Source organism: Sciurus vulgaris (assembly GCF_902686455.1).
Source record: "Sciurus vulgaris genome assembly, chromosome: 2".
Lineage (NCBI taxonomy): Eukaryota > Metazoa > Chordata > Mammalia > Rodentia > Sciuridae > Sciurus > Sciurus vulgaris.
The window spans coordinates 200,968,569-200,990,213 of record NC_136462.1 but is presented as its reverse complement, the minus strand read 5'-3'; the positions used below and the strand labels follow the sequence as shown (position 1 = coordinate 200,990,213).

Sequence of the window (21,645 nt, the reverse complement as noted above, 5' to 3'; positions counted from 1 at the left end):
AAGCATCTTTAGATGTACATAGAGGTTTCAGTAAGAACCATTGAAGAGGCAGGTACTTAACCGTATAGCTAGAGGAAAGGATGAAAATCAGCAGAGACCTTTTAAGGATATGTGGGAGGGTGAATTGATTTTTAAAATATCAATAAAGGTTAGTCACATGAATATTAAAGAGAAGGGCATTCATTCCAGGTTATTGAAGGGACAGGATAGGGAATGAATAAGACAAAAATGGTTTCTTGGAGAAACAAACAAAAGTTTATAGATGAAGAACACTTAATGGTCTTTTATTTTCCCCTGGAATATAACATGGTAAATTTCTCCTGGGATCTGTTGATGCAGGGGTCAGGAACATGTAAAGATTTAAAATCACTACTAAGAGTTAAAGGAGAAACCTGAGAATAAGTACAAGTGTTAGGCAAAGTTGAAATTTAAATCTGAGTTTGATCATGTCATTAGTTCATAAAAATGTGTGCAATATTCTCAAAGCATAGTAGTCTTCCTTCTCATATTTAAAGAAAGAGTACATAGGTGGATTTTTTTAAAAAAAATTTAAATGGGTGTTTGTGGAAAATAAGAATTGAAGAGAGAAAATAGTAAAACTAATGGTTCAAATTATTGAGCTAAGTATTTATTAATAAAGGCACTATTTTTCAGTTGTTTGGCATGGTCCTAAGTATTGTAAATGATAGGCATGGTAGCTAGAATTTTGCTTACATATTGTCAGGAGAACCCTTTTGACATTGTGACAACCAAAAACATACATGCATATTTCTACAGCTGTTTCCAAGTGTAGAAAACCTTGGCTAAATTAAGTAGAAAAGATTGCTAAGGCAAGGTAAAATATCTTGGGATAGAGAGTATATTTTCTGAAAGTGATAGCATATTTTAATTGTATCTGCATTAAGTGTGAATCTGTGGCTATGAAAAGAGGAAAGCTTAATGCAGATAACAACTTACCTGGGTGGTGGCCAAAAATTTAAAAATAATTTAATACTTGATAATTTCCAGCTCCTCTAAATACTTTAGTGAAAAGAGAAAAGAGGTGTAGACTTATGACATCAGCAACAACAGGAGATGTGCCATGGAGGTTCTATAAATTGTCAGTAACAGATGAGAATTATTATTCTAGTTATGAATGGGATTAGAAAACTTACATGATCTTTTGCCTCCTTGTCTGCAATGAAAGGTAGTTTCTTCCATTTTAGAATAGGCAATATTCTAGAATGGGCATAGCATTTATAAAATATACATACTGTCCAACTTCCTTAGCAAGACAGATTTACTTTTTCAAATCTTAATACCCAACTTTTAAAAGTTTTCATATAATGCCTTAATTCAAGTTTACATTAATGTTTCCTGTGTTTGTAGCATATCAAAACTGCTAAAGTTGTAGAAAAGACAGAAAAGAAGGACATTGAATTTCCAAACCAAAATTTCAGTAAGTACTTTTTAGTGTAATTTTAGATGCTTTTGTAGTGGTGCATGCCTGTAATCCCAGCAATGTGGGAGGCTGAAATAGGAAGATTGCAAGTTCAAAGCCACCCTCAGCAACTTAGTGAGGCCCTAGCTAACTTAATGAGACCCTGTCTCAAAATAAAAAATAAAATAGGTTGAGGATGTTATTTATTGGTTAAGTATCCCTGGGTTCAGTTCCTGGTACCTAAATAAATAAATAACAGAGAAAGAGGGTACTTCTCTGTATACTTCTCTTTAGCCCCACTGACTTTCATTGAGTTGAAAAAGAATAAAAAATTATGATGAATGTGCTTTGGTGTGTTTGAGGTTGCAAAGAAATAGAAGACAATTTCTGTTTCCAGTAAATTGGGGTCTGAAATTATGGAATTTTATACTAACCCCTATCTGATTCTTCCCAACTATTTGAAAAATGAAAATATCATTTTTGTTTTATTTAGATGAACTCCAGGACACTGTTCCTGAATCACAGGCAGTGAGAAAAATAGATAAACCTGTGTAAGTATGAGAAAATCCATCAAATAATTAAGTGTATATTGTTATTTTTAGATGAAGGTAACAGATTTGAAAAAGGCCTTTATATTATTAAAATGTAATATTAGTTATAGCATAAATCTTGCACAGTTATTATAATAGCACAGTGGGAAATGGCCTATACTTTATTTCCATATTAACCAGCATAACTTTTTAAGTTGAGAGATTTTTTTAAATGTATGAATGTGAAAAAAAATATAACATGGTTTAAATACATAGTAGAACATGAAAAGTTTGAGATATATTTAGGTAGATATTAAAATAGTAGAAGTAATGGTACTTTTTCTAAATTTTAAATTTTGTCATGTCTTATGAAAATATTTTCATGTTTAAACAGGTTGTTTTCAATAAACATGGACTAAATAAAAGTCAAAGTCTAAAGAGTCATATGCTAATTTTTATATTAAGCAAATGAATTTATTTTCTTCTAGACTGCCTGGTGTTTTAGACAACATCTGTGAAAATAAAATGAACTCAAAATGGGCATGTTGGACACCTGTAACAACCATTAAACTATGTGATAACCAAAGAGTCAGTACTTTTTCAGGAGACACATTTAATCAAGGTGAAACATAGCTTTATGTGCATGAAGTGGTAACTTCCTTGGATGTCTAACACGTATTTTGGGTTTTAACAAATTTTAGATATTGCCAGGTGGAATGGCACACTCCTGTAATCCCAGCTATTCAGTAGGCCGAGGCAGGAAGATTACAAGTGTGAGGCCAGCCTTGGCAATTTGCTGAGACCTTGTCTCAAAATTCAAAGTGAAAAAGGGGCTGGGATGTATCTCAATGGTAGAGCACTCCTGGGCTCAATTCCCATTACTGGAAAAAATAAAAGTATTATAAATTTATGCATTTTATAAGAATTAATTTTTCATCCTTCCATTAGATATCAGTATCAACAAGACTCATACTAAACAAAAATCATCTTCTATATCTGATGATGATTCTGAAGAAACAGGAAAGGCAAGATATAAGAAAGAAATAGTGAAACCTAACAAAATAGATAAAGCGGAAGAATTGTACAAAAGAAACAATCAACAACAAAATCATCCACAGTATTCAGAGCAGAAAAATACTGAAAATACCAAGCAGAGTGATTGGCACATTGAATCTGAAACTACTTTTAAATCAGTTCTTCTAAATAAGACAATTGAAGAATCTCTGATCTATAGGAAGAAATACATATTGTCAAAAGATGTGAATGCTGCTATTTGTGATAAAAGCCCTTCTCCTGGAAAAAATTTGAAGAGTCAGAGAAAATCAGGGAAAGAAGTAACTTCTGAACTTAATTCCTGGGAATTGAAAGAAAAACAAATGGTGAGCTGTCAGTGAGTTTTGATGTCTTATATGAATAAGGTGCCTACTTAATTACACAAGAAAGCGCAAGTTTGGTAGCTGCATGATGTGTGTAATGCCTTGGTCTTTAATTGAAGGCATAGACCCTGAAAGGAGGGGTCCCCTTATCCTTCTTACTTATCTCTCCCTAATCTCAGCCCTGATAGAACAGGCATGTGAAAGTGGAGAATAAGTGAACCCTGAAGTTTCTATCTCTTTGAGTTCCTTCCATTCTGACCTTTTGAATACACATACCAAGCAATTCTTTCATTTTTATAAACTGTTATTTTTTATTTTCCTCTGTGACTAACCTACCAGAGATTAAGGACTGTGTTTATTCAGCATTTGTTTTCTTGCATGTCCTAGCACAGCATAGTAGCATCTCAAATTCTTCTTGGATGAATACGTTAAACCTTTACAAGTGTTTGCAGGAAAGGATGTGAATAGCTTAGAAGAGACTATCTTCTGTAACTGTTGCTCATCCTTACTGGAGCCCCAACTTTATTTTTCAGACTTAATCATCTCACTATCACATCTCCAAGACATTTTAAGCTACTGTGCATCACACTTGCACAGAAGAAAATTTTACATTTTGTAAAAGGTATCATAAATTTTTTCAATTGCTATCAAGATACAGATTATGGAAAATTTTTATTTAAAATACATTTTACTGCCAATAATGGTTTTTGCCATTCCTATGATGATCAAGTTTTTTTAGTCTTTGATTTTCATTTATCCTCTGAAAATACTGTTAATACTTGAGTTGCCAAATTTCTGGAGTCAATGTTAAATGTTTATACATTCTGATCTAGACATTACTTAATTTGTTGACAGCTTCCTTTAAAATTTTTTTAACCTATAATCTACTTTTCATGCTTAATTTGTCTGCTTTCTTCCATTTTTTTTTTTTTTGATTCCTAGTATGCTGTTCTTTTCTCTTTAGACTCTTAGCCGCTATTTAGTTGCCTCAGTCTTAGAGGAAGTGAGGTTCCAACTGTCCAAGCACAGTTATATCGTTCAATTTTAATTTGAAACTTTTTTTTTTGGTGGGGGAAGGGTGTTAGAAACATTTCACAAAATTTTTCTGATCTAGTCATTTCTTTTTTCTGGAAGTGCAGAAACTGAATCTTCTCTTCTAAGACATGGTATGATATTTTAAAAACCTACTTGCAGTTTTCAAAAGTTCTCTTCATTTCTTCATACTCCCTGTATCACTACACAATATTTCCTGCCATTCATGGATCACTTTAAAGTAGTCATCTGTCTGGCCTTGCCTTCCTACTTAGTATCTCACACAGAGTATGCCTCTGTAGTTCAGATTTCCCAAGCTGGCTCTAATGATACTGAAAATTCTGAAATCACACTATTTTAGAGGAGGCTCATTTTTACTTTATTTTTATCAAGCAAGTAAACCATGTCTTCATGCTGATTATCACAAAGTACAGTAAATGACAATTTATTACTTATTTATAAAAGCATGTGGACTTCAAAATGGTTAAAAAGATTTTATGTCCATATTGCTACAATTAAAAAACTCCATATACCTTTTATGTAGGAAAATATAAATATAAAATCAGGAGACCTCATATCTTTAAGAGTATTGTTAGGGTTTTTTAAAATAAATTATCTAAATTATCTAAAATTTTATAAATCTAAAAATACACTAATACTTCTTTTCAGTCTTCATTTTTTTTAAAGTTAGTAGACTTTTTTAGAAAAGTTTCTCATTTACAAAAAAAAAAAAATGAGTGGAAAGTAATGAGACTTCTTATATTTTCCCTCATCCATTTCCTCTATTATTAACATCTTGCATTTAAGTGGTGTATTTGTTAGAGTTGATGAATCATTATTTAAACATGATTATTAACTAAAGTCCATAGTTGAATTACAGTTCAATCCCTGTTGTATATTCTGTGTGCTTTGACAAATATATGATAACATGTATACACTGCTACAGTACCATACAAAATGGTTTCATTGCCTTAAAATTCCCATACTCCACCTGTTTATTCCTCTTGCCAAAATCGTGGAAACTATTTTTTACTCCTTCCATAGTTTTTTTTTTCTTTCCAGAATGTCATATGCTTGAATTTTATAGTATGTAGTCTTTTCAGAGGTTTCTTTCACTTATCAGGTGCATTGAAGGTTTCTCAATGTCTTTTTGTGACTTTTTTGCTTGTTTCTTTTTAGTGCTGCATTATATTTCTATTGTGTAGATTAACAAGATTTGTTTTCACCTATTGAAGTTTGCTTGATCGCTTTCACATTTTGTCAGTCATGAATAAAACTGCAGTGAACATCTATGTGCAGGTTTCTATGTGGACATCCATTTTTCCATTTGGAAAAAATACCAAGGAGCATGATTGCCAAATCATATGATAAGAGATATGTTCAGTTTTGTAAAAAAACAAAAACAGACAAAAACACCAACAACAAAAACTGCTGTCCTCCCAAGTATCTGGTACTCTTGCATTCCTGGCAACAAGGATTGAGAGTTTGTATGTAGTGGTCTTTTTATTTGCAAATTTCTAATGACTGGATGTTGAGATATTTTCATATTTTTACCATCTGACCTGTATGTTTTCTTTGGTGAGCTGTCCAGATCTTTTGGCATTAAAAAATTGCTTGACTTGATATTGTTGAGTTTTAACTAAGAGTTCTGCCTGTATTTTGGATTCCAGACCTTTATCGGATACATGTTTTGCAATTATTTTCTCCCAGTCTGTGTCATTCTTTAAACAGTGTCATTTTTTTTTAAGGAGCAGAAATTTTTAATTTAAATGAAGTCCTACTTATGTTTTTTCATGGTTTTTGCTTTTGGTATTGTATTTAAAAGGCACTACCAAACTCAAGGTCCCCTAGATTTTCTCATATGTCATCTTCTTGAAGTCTTCTTGTTTTGTAGTTTAAATTTAAGCCTGTGATTCATTTTAAGTTAATTTTTGTGAAAGATATAAGGTCTTTGTCTAGATGTTTTTTGCCAAGTGGATATTTAGTTGTTCCAGTACCATGTGTTGGAAAGAGAATCCTTTCTACATTGAATTGCCTTTATTCCTTTGTCAAAGATCAGTTGACTGTACTTGTGGGGGTCTATTTCTGGACTCTTAATTCTGTTTAACTGATACTTTGTCTATGCTGCCATTACCACACTGTGTTGATTACTGTAACATTTTAATATGTCTTGAAGTCATGCAATTGCATCCTCTGACTTTTTGTTCTTCCTTATTCTGTTGGTTTTTCTGGAATTTTGCTTTTCTGTATAAACTTAAGAATCAATTTGGCAATAACCACAAAATAGCTTGCTGGGATTTTAATTGGGATTGCATTAAGTTTGTGGATCAACTTAGGAAGAACTGACACCTTGACAATATTGAGCTTCCTATACATCTATGTGGAATATCTCTCTGTTCATTTAGACCTCCTTTGATTTCTTTCATCAGAATTGTGCAGTCACATGTTTGTTAGAATAATACCTAAAGCATTTAATTTTGGTGGTGCTAATATAAATTTAATTTTTAATTTCATTGCTGTTTATTAAAAAGTTAGAGGAGATTCAAGATGGTAGATGAGAGGAAGGCTGCATTCCTAGTTGCTTCGTGGCTCAGGATTCAAACAATGGGAGTACTATTTTTCAGTGAGGGTGTAAGGCCCCCCAAAAGGAAACCCCAACTCTGTCCCGTGGATGGACGGCAACCCCAATCAACCGCAGGAGGCGTCACTTGATGCAAACCGCAAGAGGTGTTTATTTCAGCGCGCTGGGACCCGACTCGAGGAGTCGAGTCCCTAGCAGAAAATCTTGTAGGTTTATAAAGGCAGAAACCACACATCGGGAGGGGTCGCACATGAAAGGGGGAAAAGGGAAAAAAAGGAAAAAATGGGGGAACAAAGCTGCCAGGAAATTTCAAAGGGGGTCTGGGTTTGCTGACAACATGTTTCACAATGTTTTACAACAGGGTGTAGATTCTGGTCAATAGTTTCTGGTAATCCTACTGTTTGAGCACTGTCTAGCTATCTGGCTCAATTTACTCTTTTATTCTCTGTTTGGGGCTGTTTCCTGGAACAGCTTTAAGGGCTTTGTTCCCATTACTGGGAGGGAATCCTTAGGGAGTTGAGATAAAACAGACAGCTTAAAAAATGTCCATTCTTTCAAGGGTGGGTGAAAGGGATTTCACAAAAATTCAACATTGGACAATCAGAGTATCTTAGAGATTCAGAAATTTGGGTGCATTAAACAAAGAAGAAAGAATACATTGGAGCCAGGCCGTTTGTGGCAGGGGCAGAAACATGAGTCTACCTCAGAGAACACAGAGAAACAAAATAGACAGAATTGGAATGGAAAAGGTTGTAGATCAGAAAAGCAGACTGAACTTAGCTGATCCAGATGCTGTATTGTGAACTGGTGTTTCAAAAGTACTCTTTGTTTCTCAGCTGGCTGGGGAGAGCTGAAATAGGAGTCATCCTGAGGCAGCCATGCTGTAGCTGCTGTTGTGGAGCCTCAAGGTCATGGCCAACATTGCCATACTGCCCAGGCAAACACATGCCATGTGGCTTAGGGTGTACCTAGCAGAATGTGAGTGAAACAGGCACAGAAAAGATTGTACCCAAGGGGATTCAAGTTTAAAAAAGCAAAGGGGAGCCCAGCTTGCTTTTCCTATGAGTCTGGCAGCTCAGATGACCAGATGAAGAGGGTTAGGAATTTGAACAGGCAGGTGTGAATACTCTCTGGGCTAAGCCTGGAAAGGCTGTTTGTGGGCAGCAGAGAGGGTGGAGGCCTGATTCCCCTGCCTCATGAGTAGAATTCTTGGGAGGTTCCTGAGATCCAGATTCCCAGCACAGAGCAACTGCCTGGCCCTGTATTGTGTTGAGCTAATCTCTCAAGAGCAGACACCACCCTGCAAAGCCCCTAAGGCCTGATTAGACCTAAACTCCAACCCCTGGAACTCTCTTCATAGCACTCTGCAGTAGCCCTTGGGAGTGCATTTATCTGGTCTGTGTGGACAACTCCAACTGACAGCACTTACAGCTCCATCCTATCTTATTCTGCGAGAAGGGAAGCTGAGAGCTATTTTAACCAGCTTCAGTCTTAGGCCATTCCAAAGGGTAACTCAGTGAGCAAAACCAAAAGAGGAAGAAGTTAAGGTTGCTTATGTGCTTTTTCTAGTTCTCTCTCTTGTTGACTGTTTTGACCACATTGGTAGAGACAGTTCCTTCATTTTTCATTAAGAATAATTTTTTCTGTGTGTGTATGTTTATGTGTTTTTGCTCTGCTGATTGGTGTGTATATTCATATTTTTGTCTCATTTTTAGCATTTTTATTAGAGTGTAATAATTATTCCAAATTATGTCCCTTTCCCTTCTTTCCTCCCTCTATCTAGTTCTTCTCCTACTGTACTTATGCCATGTATCTTTATGATATTCAGTCTCCTTTCTTGCCACCTTCTTCACCTTATTTTGCTCTAGTTCTACATAATGAGAGAAAACTTTTGGCTTTTGATTTTCTAAATCTGGCTTGTTTCACTTAGCATGATTTTCTCCATTTGCATCCATTTACCAGAAAATGCCATTATTTCACTCTTGATGGCTTAGTGAAACTCCATTGTGTATATGTACCACATTTTCTTGATCCATTTATTTGCTGATGGGCATCTGGGTTGATGCCATAATTTGACTGTTGTGAACAGTTGTTTTTTCTTATCTTGTGTTTTGAGGGTTAAGGGCTTTGAATTGTTTTTTTAGGTTTGGTTTTGTCTTTGTTGGTTTGTCTCCTTTTTCTTTTGCTAATAGCAAAATTTAACTGTTCTTTCCTTTTCTCTTTTCTTTGCATGTTTTTCTTTTCCCTCACAACATTACCTACTATATCTTCTCTGTATTATGTGTTCCCTTTTAAACATTGTAAACTCACTTCTACCTTATTTTCCTTTCTCTTAATGAACTGTATTCCCACCATCTTTTAGAACTAACTGGTTTATATAACTCCTGCACCCACCATCCATGCTCTTTGAATTACAGCTGTGGATGACCTAGTTGACACCTGCTATTTGTTTTAATGCCAGCTCTAGTTCATGGTTACTTATTGTTTTTCTGTTGGCATGTGCTGATTCCCCCATTCCTGTTTATTGTGCTGATTAATATTATAGATGTCATAGTATGAACTGGGTACTTATTTTAGTGCTATGTATTATTTGCATTGGTTGTTGCTATTGTTTGTTTCCCCCTATTCTGTGAGGTGGTGGTGACCTATAAGGACACTAGAAGTTTACAAGGTGGAGACTCTGGTGTTGAACTAAACTCAAAGGGTTGCACACCTTCCTCCACACCCATATTAACAATATTCAAACTTCATCTCTGTTAATATAAAGAATAGAAGAGACAAAAATTCAAACTAATGACCAGTCAGTCCCCAAGTAGAAAGGGATGAGAGTGAGCCCTTAGGTTCTACTCACAGACATCCACTACTACAGTAAAAACAGAACTAACAAAAAGGCTGTGGATACCACACCTATGAGGGGGTTCCCAGTCTAGATCATTCTAGGAAACTTTGGCAAGAAAAGGTTATACCTTAAAAAGGCCCACATGTAAGAGTGGAAGAGAAATCCATCCAAAAAGATGCCTAAAACCAACATAGGAGTATAAGAAAAATGAAAAATCAAGTTAACATAATACCTGCTAAGTTCACCAGCATCTGACCTCAAAGATATTGAAGTGAATGAAGTACCAGATAAATAATTAAAAAGCATAATTATAAAAATGATCAGTGAATTCCAAGAGAACACAGAAAAACAACTGAATAAATAAAGTAAGCCAGTACAGGATATGAATGAGAAATTGAATGAGAAGATAGAGATATTGAAAAAGACCCAAATGTGCAGTTGAATATCTAATAGAGTAGACCATGCTGAAGAGAGAATCTGAGAGTTGGAAGATAAAGTAGCCAACCTTGAACATTCTGGCAATATTAAATAAATAACTATAACCAGAATATACAAGATCTCTGGGACAACATTAGGAGACCAAATTTAAGAATCATTGGAATTGAGGGAGGTTGTGAGATGCAGGCTAATGGAAAGGATAACCTCTTCAGGTAAATAATTACAGAAATATTTTTCAAAAACCCTCTCTCAAATTAAAATGTCTAATAGAACAAGGATAGAATTTTAAAAGCCTCAAGAGAAAAATATCAGGTCACATATAGAGGCAAGGCAAACAGAATTATTTAGAATTTCAGAGTACAGACTCTAAAAACCAGGAAGACTTGGAATGGTGGTGTTCCAAGTCCTGAAAAAAAAAAAAAAACTGTCAACCAAGATTGCTATATCTAGCAGAGCTATCCTTAAAAATCAAAGGAAAAATAAAAATCTTCCAAGATAAGATTGGAATACTGGTATACTGAGCCAGCATACTGAATTTATTTAAAGAAATACTCCACACAGAAAAAATAAAAACAAACCCCAGAGCTCACCAGTGAACAAATCTCATTTGAAGAACAGCTAAGCAAATGAGAAACAGGACCAAATAAAACATTATAAATAAATCACAATGGCAGGAATTAATAAACTTCTCTCTGTACAACTTTGAATATAACTGGTCTCAACTCTTCAGTTAAAAGATATAAGCTGGCAGAAAGGATTAAAAAGTAAGATCCAACTGTATGTTGTTTCGAAGGGCCTCTCCTTATAGGCAGAGATAGTCATCACAGGCTGAAAGTGAAAGGGATGGAAATTAATATACTGCATGAATGGAGCCCAGAAGCAAACAGGAGTAGCCACAGTCATATCTGACAAGGCAGACTTCAAACTAAAATCAATCAGAAAAGACAAAGAAGGTCACTTCATATTGGTAAAGGAACTGATCATAAATACTTATGCCTCAAACATGGGTGCAACTAATTATATAAAAAAGAAACTACTTTAATTAAAGCCTCAGACCCCAGTACAATAATACTGGGTGATTACATCATATACTATTAGATAGGTCATCCAGATATAAACTCAGTAAAGACTCTTTTGACTTCAAAAATGTCATAAATCAAATGCACTTAACAGACATGTATAGAATATTTCATCCAACAGCTGAATACACTGTCTTGCAGCAGTTCATGGAACTTTCTTCAAAATAGATCATATTTTAGGTCACAAAGCAACTTATCAAATACAAAAAAATTGATATAATTTCATGCAGCTTACCAGATCATAATAGAATGAAATTAGAGATCAACATCAGAAAATGATCAGAGACTAAATAACATATGGATATAAACATATAAACATATGGATTTGAACAATATACTTTTGAATGATGAATGGGTGATAGAAGAAATCAGGTGAGAAATTAAAACATTCCTAGACTTAAATGAGAACAATGATACAACTTTCCAGTACCCCTGAGACACTATGAAGGCAATTCTAAGAGGAAAGTATAGCTATGAGTGTCTACATAAGAAAATCAGAAAGTTCCCTAATAAACAGCCTAATGATCTATCTCAAGGCCCTTGAAAAATAAGAACAAACCAATTCCAAAACCAGTAGAAGAAAAGAAATAATTAAGATCATAGCCAAAATCAATGAAATTGAGAATAAAAAATACAAAGGATCAAAGAAATGATCTTTGAAGAGATATATAAGATTGATAAACCTTTAGTCAAACTAACCAAAAGAAAAAGAAGATCCAAATTTATAATAAAGTTAGAGATGAAAAAGGAGAATCATCACAGACATCACAGAAATCCAGTGGATCATTAGGGACTTTTTTGAAAACTTTTACTTCAAGTAATTGGAAGACCTAGAAGAAATGGTACATTTCTAGACACATGTGACCTGCAGAAATTGAATCAGGAGGACATAGAAAACCTAAACAGAGCAATAGTAGTAATGAGATAGAAATAGTAATTTTAAAAATGTAAAACTAACAGAAGCCTCCGACCAGTCGGATTCGTAGCTGAATTCTGTCACACCTTTAAAGAACTTATGCTAGTGCTCCTCAAACTTCCATGAAATACAAAGCGATGGAACACTCCCAAATTCTTTCTATGATAGCCAGTATCACTTATATCAAAGCCAGATAAGGACATATCAAGGAAAGAAAACTACAGACTAATATCCCTGATGAACTTAGATGTAAAAAAAAATCCTTGATAAAATATAAATGCAAATCATATTCAACAACATTGTACATCATAACCAACTTGGCTTTATCCCAAAGAGGCAAGATGATTTAATGCATACAAATCAATAAGTGTAATTCCTCACATAAATATAATGAAACTCAAAACTACTTACTCTTCTCTACAGATGAAGAGAGGGCCTTTGATAAAATTCAGCACCATTCATGATAAAAATACTGAAGAAACTAGGAATAGAAAGACCTTCCCCAACATCATAAAGGCTGTATATTAAAAATTCAAAGTCAATCTCATAGCAAATGAGGCAAAACAAATCATTTCCTTTAAAATCTGCAACAAGAGAAGGATGTCCACTCTCACCACTTGTATTTAAAATAGTGCTAGAAATTCTAGCCAGAGCAATTAGATACAAGGAATAAAAATAGAAGTCAATTTATCAGTTTGCAAATGATATGATCCTATATTCAGAAGATCCAAAAAACTCTATTAGAGCAAATAAATTCATCAAAGTGTCATATGACAGGATCAACATACAAAAATTAATAGCTTTCCTATATACAAAAATGAATCTACTGAGAAAAAAATCAGTAAAGGAATTCCATTCACAGTTGCCTTTTAAAAAAATACTAGGAATAAATCTAAGGAGGTGAAATACCTCTACAATGAAAACTATACTCATTGAAGAAAGAAATTGAAGAAAGCAAAAGAAAACGGAAAGACCTCCCTTGTTCATGGAGAGGCAGAATTAATATTGTGCAAATGGCCATACTTCCAAAAGCAATATACAGATTAAATGCAATCCCCCTCAAAATACCAATAATATCCTTCTTAGAACTAGGAAGTAATAGTCCTGAAATTCATTTGGAAGAATACAAGACCCAGAATATCCAAAGAAATTCTAAGCCACAAAAGCAGTGGTGGGGCCATCACAATACCTGACTTCAAATTATATACCCCACAACACTATAGTAGAAAGAACCACATGGTACAAGCATAAAGACAGACACAGGGACCAGTGGTGCAGAATAGATGACACACAAACTCACACATCTACAGTCATCTGCTCCTTGCAAAGGTGCCAAAACCATACATTGGAGAAGATAGCCTTTTAACAAATGGTCCTTGGAAAATTGGTTATCCATGTGTAGAAAAATGAGACTAGATTCTTATCTCTTACTCTGCACAGAAATCAACTCAAAATGGATCAAAGACCAAGAAATTAGACCAGAAACTATGCAGCTCCTAGAAGAAAACTTACGGTAGACATTCCAGCTTACAGGCACAGTGAAATTCTAAATAGGACCCCTAAAGCTCAGGGAATTAATGCCAGGAATTAATAAATTGGCATCAAATTGAAAAGCTTCTGCACAGCAAAGGAAACAATTTTGAATGTGAAGAGAGGACCTAGAGAATGGGAACCAATCTTTGTGAGCCACTTTTCTTACAGAGGATTAATATCCAGGATATATAAAGCACTCGAAACAAACAACAACAAACAAAAAAACCCCAAATAACCCAATTAATAAATGGCAAATGAATTAAACACTTCTCAAAAGAAGAAATACAAATGGCCAACAAATATATGAAAAAATGTTCACCTCTGAGCCAGGGGCGCGGGCAGGCGCGGGAAAGGAGCCCGGCTAGGACTGTTGCTGAAAAGGTCGGTAACTGCTAACATAAACCTCGGTGGCTCAGAGGTGAGTCTAAGTCTAAAACACAGGGGCCTTGCTTGTGAAATTATGTGCTGTCGCCATGTTTTCTGTGGAGAACTGGGTGTTGGAGCACATTCCCAGGCCTGTGTGCGGGACGGGGTCATTTCTCTTTGAAGTGGTTGCACATTTAACCTGCTATGCAGATACATGTCAGTGGTGTTTTCAACTCAATCTCCGTCATTTAAATTATTGGCGAAATAATTGATTACTAAACATTGTAAAACCAATAGATTGGTTATACAATAAAGTATCAATTCATTGGTAGGTAGTCTGAATCGATTATTTCAAGTGCACCTTATTAACACAAATATCAGTAGATCCAGTGTAAAATGTTATAGTACTAAATGTCAAGCCTGTGAATTTTGTTGCATATCTTAAGTAAGTTTATGATAATGTCTCAAGCTGTCAACAAAATATATGTACTTTTGTGAACTATGAATTTTCTAATTAAATTTTACATGATACCTTCAAATTTGACGATGAAATAAAATCCTTCCATGATAAACAAAAGCTAAAAGAATTTACAAAAGGAAAGCCAGCATTACAGAACATTCTCAGCAAAATATTCCATGAGGAAGAGATGAAAAACAAAGAAGCAAATCAGCAAAGGGAGGAATTATCCTAAAAGAATTGTCAAATAAAGGAGGAAACAAGTTGTGTCAAAAAAACAAATAAATAAATAAAATTTAAAAAATGAACCAAATGACCGGGAAACCAAATCATATCTCTATAATAACCCTGAATGTTAATGGCCTGAATTCATCAATCAAAAGACATAGACTGGCAGATTGGATTAAAAAGAAAGATCTAACAATATGTTGCCTGCAAGAGACTCACCTCATAGAAAAAGATACCCATAGACTAAAGGTGAAAGGATGGGGAAAAACATACCATGCGCATGGACTCAGCAAAAAAGCTGCAGTATCCATCCTCATTTCCGATAATGTGGACTTCAAGCCAAAGTTAGTCAGAAGGGATAAAGAAGGTCATTTCATACTGCTTAAGGGAAGCATAAATCAGCAAGATATAACAATCATAAACATCTATGCCCCAAACCGTGGCTCATCCATGTATGTCAAACAAATCCTTCTCAATTTCAGAAACCAAATAGACCATAACACAATAATACTAGGTGATTTTAACACGCCTCTCTCACCACTGGACAGATCTTCCAGACAAAAATTGAACAAAGAAACCATAGATCTCAATAACACAATCAATAATTTAGACTTAACGGACATTTATAGAATATACCATCCAACCAAGAGCGAAAACACTTTCTTCTCAGCAGCACATGGATCCTTCTCTAAAATAGACCATATATTATGCCACAAAGCTAATGTTAGCAAATACAAGAAGATAGAGACACTACCATGTATTCTATCAGATCATAATGGATTGAAGTTAGAAATAAATGAAAGAGTAAAACACAGAAACTATTCCAACATCTGGAGATTAAACAATATGCTATTATATGATGAATGGATAACAGAAGATATTAGGAAGGAAATTAAAAAATTCTTAGAGGTAAATGAGAACAAAGAAACATCATATCAAAATCTCTGGGACACTATGAAAGCAGTACTTAGAGGGAAATTTATTTCATGGAGCACATTTAATAAAAGAAGTAAAACTCAACAAATAAACGACCTAACACTACAGCTCAAAGCCCTAGAAAAAGAAGAACAGAACAGCACCAAAAGTAGTAGAAGACAGGAAATAGTTAAACTCAGAGCTGAAATCAATGAAATTGAAACAAAAGAAACAATACAAAAAATTGACAAAATAAATAGTTGGTTCTTCGAAAAAATAAACAAAATTGATAAACCTTTAGCCACACTAACAAAGAGAAGACGAGAGAAAACCCAAATCACTAAAATTCGGAATGAACAAGGAAATATCACAACAGACAGGATTGAAATACAAAACATAATTAGAAGCTATTTTGAAAATCTATACTCCAACAAAATAGAAAATTTCAAAGACATCAACAGGTTTCTAGACATATGAATTGCCTAAACTGAACGAGGAGGACATAAACAATTTAAATAGACCAATTTCAAGTACTGAAATAGAAGAAATCATCAAACGCCTACCAACAAAGAAAAGTCCGGGACCAGATGGGTTCTCAGCCGAGTTCTACAAAACCTTTGAGAAGTATTGGAATGAGCTCTTCTTTAAAGTATTCCATAAAATAGAAGAGGAGGGAACCCTCCCAAACTCATTCTATGAAGCCAATATCACACTGATACCTAAACCAGACAGAGACTCATCAAGGAAAGAAAATTTCAGACCAATATCCTTAATGAACATCGACGCAAAAATTCTCAACAAAATTTTAGCAAATCGCATACAAAAACATATTAAAAAGATAGTGCACCATGATCAAGTGGGTTTCATCCCAGGGATGCAAGGTTGGTTCAACATCAGGAAATCAATAAACGTAATTCACCATATTAATAGACTTAAAGTCAAGAATCACATGATTATTTCAATAGATGCAGAAAAAGCATTTGATAAAATACAGCACCCCTTCATGCTCAAAACACTAGAAAAAATAGGGATAGTGGGAACATTCCTTAACATTGTAAAGGCCATGTACGCTGAGCCCATGGCCAATATCATTCTAAATGGTGAAAAACTGAAAGCATTCCCCCTAAAAACTGGAACAAGGCAGGGATGCCCTCTTTCACCACTTCTATTCAATATTGTCCTTGAAACTCTAGCCAGAGCAATTAGACAGACCAAAGAAATTAAAGGGATACGAAAAGGAAAAGAAGAACTCAAACTATCCCTATTTGCTGATGATATGATTATATACTTAGAGGAACCAGGAAATTCCACCAGAAAACTTTTAGAACTCATAAGTGAATTCAGTAAAGTAGTGGGATATAAGATCAATGCATATAGATCTAATGCATTTTTATACATAAGTGATGAATCTTTGGAAAGAATAATTAGGAAAACTACCCCATTCACAATAGCCTCAAAAAAAATAAAATACTTGGGAATCAATCTCACAAAAGAGGTGAAAGACCTCTACAATGAGAACTACAGAACACTAAAGAAAGAAATTAAAGAAAACCTTAGAAGATGGAAAGATCTCCCATGTTCTTGGATAGGCAGAATTAATATTGTCAAAATGGCCATACTACCAAAAGTGCTATACAGATTCAATGCAATTCCAATTAAAATCCCAATGACGTACCTTACAGAAATAGAGCAAGCAATTATGAAATTCATCTGGAAGAATAAGAAACCCAGAATAGCTAAAGCAATCCTGAAGAGTGAAACAGGGGGTATTGCAATACCAGATCTTCAACTCTACTACAAAGCAATAGTAACAAAAACGGCATGGTATTGGTACCAAAATAGAAAGGTAGATCAATGGTACAGAATAGAGGACACGGACACAAACCCAAATAAATACAATTTTCTCATACTAGACAAAGGTGCCAAAAATATGCAATGGAGAAAAGATAGCCTCTTCAACAAATGGTGCTGGGAGAATTGGAAAGCCATATGCAACGGAATGAAACTAAACCCATATCTCTCACCATGCACGAAACTAAACTCAAAATGGATTAAGGACCTCGGAATCAGATCAGAGACCCTGCAGATTATAGAAGAAAAAGTAGGTCCAAATCTTCACCTTGTTGGTCTACAATCAGACTTCCTTAACAGGACTCCCATAGCACAAGAAATAAAAGCTAGAATCAACCACTGGGATAGATTCAAACTAAAAAGCTTTCTCTCAGCAAAGGAAACTATCAGCAATGCGAAGAAAGAGCCTACAGAGTGGGAGAATATCTTTGCCAATCATACTTCAGATAGAGCACTAATCTCCAGAATCTATAAAGAACTCAAAAAACTCTACTCCAAGAATTCAAATAATCCAGTGGACAAATGGGCTAAGGAAATGAATAGACACTTCACAGAAGAAGATCTACAAGCAATCAACAAACATATGGAAAAATGTTCAACATCTCTAGTAATAAGAGAAATGCAAATCAAAACCACCCTAAGATTCCATCTCACCCCAATTAGAATGGCGATTATCAAGAGTACGAGCAACAACAGGTGTTGGCGAGGATGTGGGGAGAAAGGTACACTCATACATTGCTGGTGGGGCTGCAAATTAGTGCAGCCACTCTGGAAAGCAGTGTGGAGATTCCTTAGAAAACTCGGAATGGACCCTCCATTTGACCCAGCTATCCCACTCCTTGGCCTATACCCAAAGGACTTAAAATCAGCATACTACAGAGATACAGCCACATCAATGTTCATAGCTGCTCAATTCACAATAGCCAGACTGTGGAACCAACCTAGATGCCCTTCAATTGATGAGTGGATAAAGAAACTGTGGTATATATATACAATGGAATATTACTCAGCCATAAAGAATGATAAAATTATGGCATTTGCAGGCAAATGGATGAAATTGGAGAATATCATGCTAAGTGAGATAAGTCAATCTCAAAAAGCCAAAGGACGAATGATATCGCTAATAAGTGGAGGATGACACATAATGGGGGGGAGGGAAGGGTTAGTGTTAGGGTTAGAGTTAGGGTTAGGGAGGGGGGCAAGTATGGAGGAAGGAAGTACTGTATAGAGGGTAAAGAGGGGTGGGAGGGGTGGGGGGAAGGGAAAAAATAACAGAATGAATCAAACAACATTACTCTATGTAAATTTGTGATTACACAAATGGTATGCCTTTACGCCATGTACAAACAGAGAAACAACATGTATCCCATTTGTTTACAATAAAAAAAATTTTAAAAAAAGTTCAACATAATTAGCATTTAGGGAATTACAAATCAAAACCATATTGAGATTTCATCTCACAGCAGTCAGAATGGCATTTATCACAAATGGTATGAATCTACATCGTGCACAACCATAGAAACGAAAAGATGTACCCCATTTGTGTACAGTGAATGAAAATAATAATAAAAATGATTTTTAAAAAGTCTGTAAAAATAAAAAAATAATTAAAAAGAATAGAAACAATGCTAGAGAGGATATGGAGAAAAAGGAACACTTTTACACTGTAAAAGTGTACAATTGTAAATTGGTACAACCACTCTAAAAATTGATATGGAGGGTTCCTCAAAAGATTAGGCATGAAAGTACCATATGACCCAGATATAGCACTCCTCAGTATTTGTCCTAAAGAATTAAAGTCATCGTACTACAGTGATACATGCATCCCTATGTTTATAGCAGCACAAATCACAATCGTCAAAACTATGGAACCAGCCAAGTTATCTATCAGCAAATTAATGGATAAAGAAAATATGGTATACATACACAATAGAGTTTTATTCAGCTGTAAAGAAGAATGAAATTGTTGTTTGCAGGAAAATGGGTGGAACTTAAGAACATTATATTAAGTGAAATAAGCCAAACTCAGAAGTCAGGGGTAATCTGTTTTCTCTCATGTGGGAGATAGGAAAAAAAGGAAAAGAGAGGTGGTAGGGAACCTCATGAGAATCTAAGGGAAGCAGTGGACTAGAAGAAGGGACCAGGGTGTGGAAGGAGAGGAGAGAGTGGGGAAGTGCCCACAGAGATATTGGCCAAAGTATATTCTTATGTTTTGTGCTTGTGCTAACATGTAACAACAAATCCCACCATTATACACAATTATAATGCACCAATAAAAAGTGTGGGGAAAAAAGTTAACTGGCTTTTGTATACTAACTTTGTATCTTGCAAACTTGTAGTGTTTTATTAGTTGTAGTTTTTTGTTGTTAATACTTAATTTTTCTACATAGACAATGAGATCATCCATGAACAAAGACAGCTTTATTTCTTCCTTTGCAATCTGTATACCTTTTATTTCTGTATTGCATTATGCAGAATTCCTAGTGTAATGTTGAAAAGAAATGATGAGAGGGAACTATCCTTGCCTGTTCTGATCTTAGCAGGAAAGGAACTCAATCTCTCACCATTTAGTGCAGTGCTAATTTTAATTTTTTAAATAGATGTTCTTTAAGTTAAGGAAGTTTTCCTTTATTTGCAGTTTACTGCAAATTTGTATTATGAGTAGAAGTTGGGGTTTGTCAAATGCTTTCGGGCCTCAGGTGGTAAGATTTTTCACCTTTAGCCTCTTTATATGATAGATTACACTGATTGATTTTCAGATGTTCAGTTAACCTGGCATACCAGAATACCACTTGGTTGTTGTGCATAACTTTTTTTAGTACATTATTAGACTTGATTTGCAAATAATTTGTTGAGAATTGTTGCATCTGTGTTTATGAAAGATACTGGTCTGTAGTTTTCTCTTTTTAATGTCTGGGGTTTTGGCATTAGTGTCATACTTTCCTTGTGGAATGAGTTAGGATATATTCCATTTCTCTCTTGTGGAAGATTGTGAAGAATTGGTAAATTTCTTCCTTAAATATTTGATAGAATTTACCAGTTAACCCATCTAGGCCAGGTGCTTTTTGTTTTAGGAGATTAATTATAGATTCACTTTCTTCAATACATGCAGCATTTTCAAACAATCCATTTATCCTTGCATGAGTTTTGGTAAAATGTATTTTCAAGAAATTGGTCCATTTTATCTAGTTATAAAATTTGTAGACATGGAATTCATGATATTCTTTTTATCACTGTAATTTTCCAGGTGATCAAAAATGATGGCCCCTCTTCCTTTATCAATATTAGTAATTTTTCTCTCCCTCCCTTAACTTGGCTAGAGATTTATCAATTTTATTGAAGATCAATATTTACAAAGAACTAGCTTTATTTTCCCCTTTCCCAATGTTTTGTTGTTGTTGTTGTTATTATTATTATACTCTTTAGAGCATTCTGCAAAATTCTTTATGTTAAAAGACTTGTCCTGGGTGGTTCTAATGCTTTAGGGAGCCCAAACTTATTAAATAATTTGGACCTCTTTTATTTTTCTTTGTAGGTATAAATAGAACCAGATTTTTCTTAAATTTTTATATTTAGCCTTTATTCTCCTTTGAAAGTTAATTGGGAGAATTTTAAAGTAACTTATAAATTGTTTCAGAGAGAAAAGTCAAAAGGAAAAGAATTTACTAATGCAGCAGAAACCTTAATAAGCCAAATTAATAAGAGATACAAACCAAAAGATGACATGAAGTCTACAAGAAAATTAAAGGAGTCTTTGATTGACGGGTATGTTCATAAATTTCAGACATAAATGTTTTTCTGATAGATAACTGAATTTTAAAAAAATGTTAGTTTCAAATTTGCATTCAAATCATGTAACTATCCAATAGAAAACATATAGTAGCTATTATAAGCAGTAGTTGTTTAGATTACACAGAAAGGGAATTAAATTTGAAATATGTCATTCTAGTGATTGGTTACATTTTATAAAGTATCAAATAATGCCATATCAATATATATACCATTTTAGAAGTAAATCTTTAGGATGCAAGTATCTTTGGATTGTATTTATGGACTCTAGTACTGAGTAAAACTAAATTCATTT

The 21,645-nt window shown here is 34.5% G+C and overlaps 1 protein-coding gene across 3 annotated transcripts in view; it reads left to right on the top strand.

Annotated features, from left to right (window-relative positions):
• The window catches only part of SYCP2 (synaptonemal complex protein 2), an 84,727-nt gene that overhangs the window by 40,375 nt on the left and 22,707 nt on the right, over window positions 1-21,645 (top strand). Inside the window, exons 20-24 of one of the 3 annotated variants that reach the window (XM_079129454.1) lie at window positions 1,369-1,438; window positions 1,914-1,971; window positions 2,439-2,572; window positions 2,899-3,329; window positions 21,199-21,326. In XM_079129454.1, coding sequence (XP_078985580.1) covers window positions 1,369-1,438; window positions 1,914-1,971; window positions 2,439-2,572; window positions 2,899-3,329; window positions 21,199-21,326 — 821 coding nt within the window. Of the gene's footprint in view, window positions 1-1,368; window positions 1,439-1,913; window positions 1,972-2,438; window positions 2,573-2,898; window positions 3,330-21,198; window positions 21,327-21,645 lie in introns of those variants that run through there. The other 2 variants (XR_013762214.1, XR_013762215.1) reach the window with 2 other exon arrangements.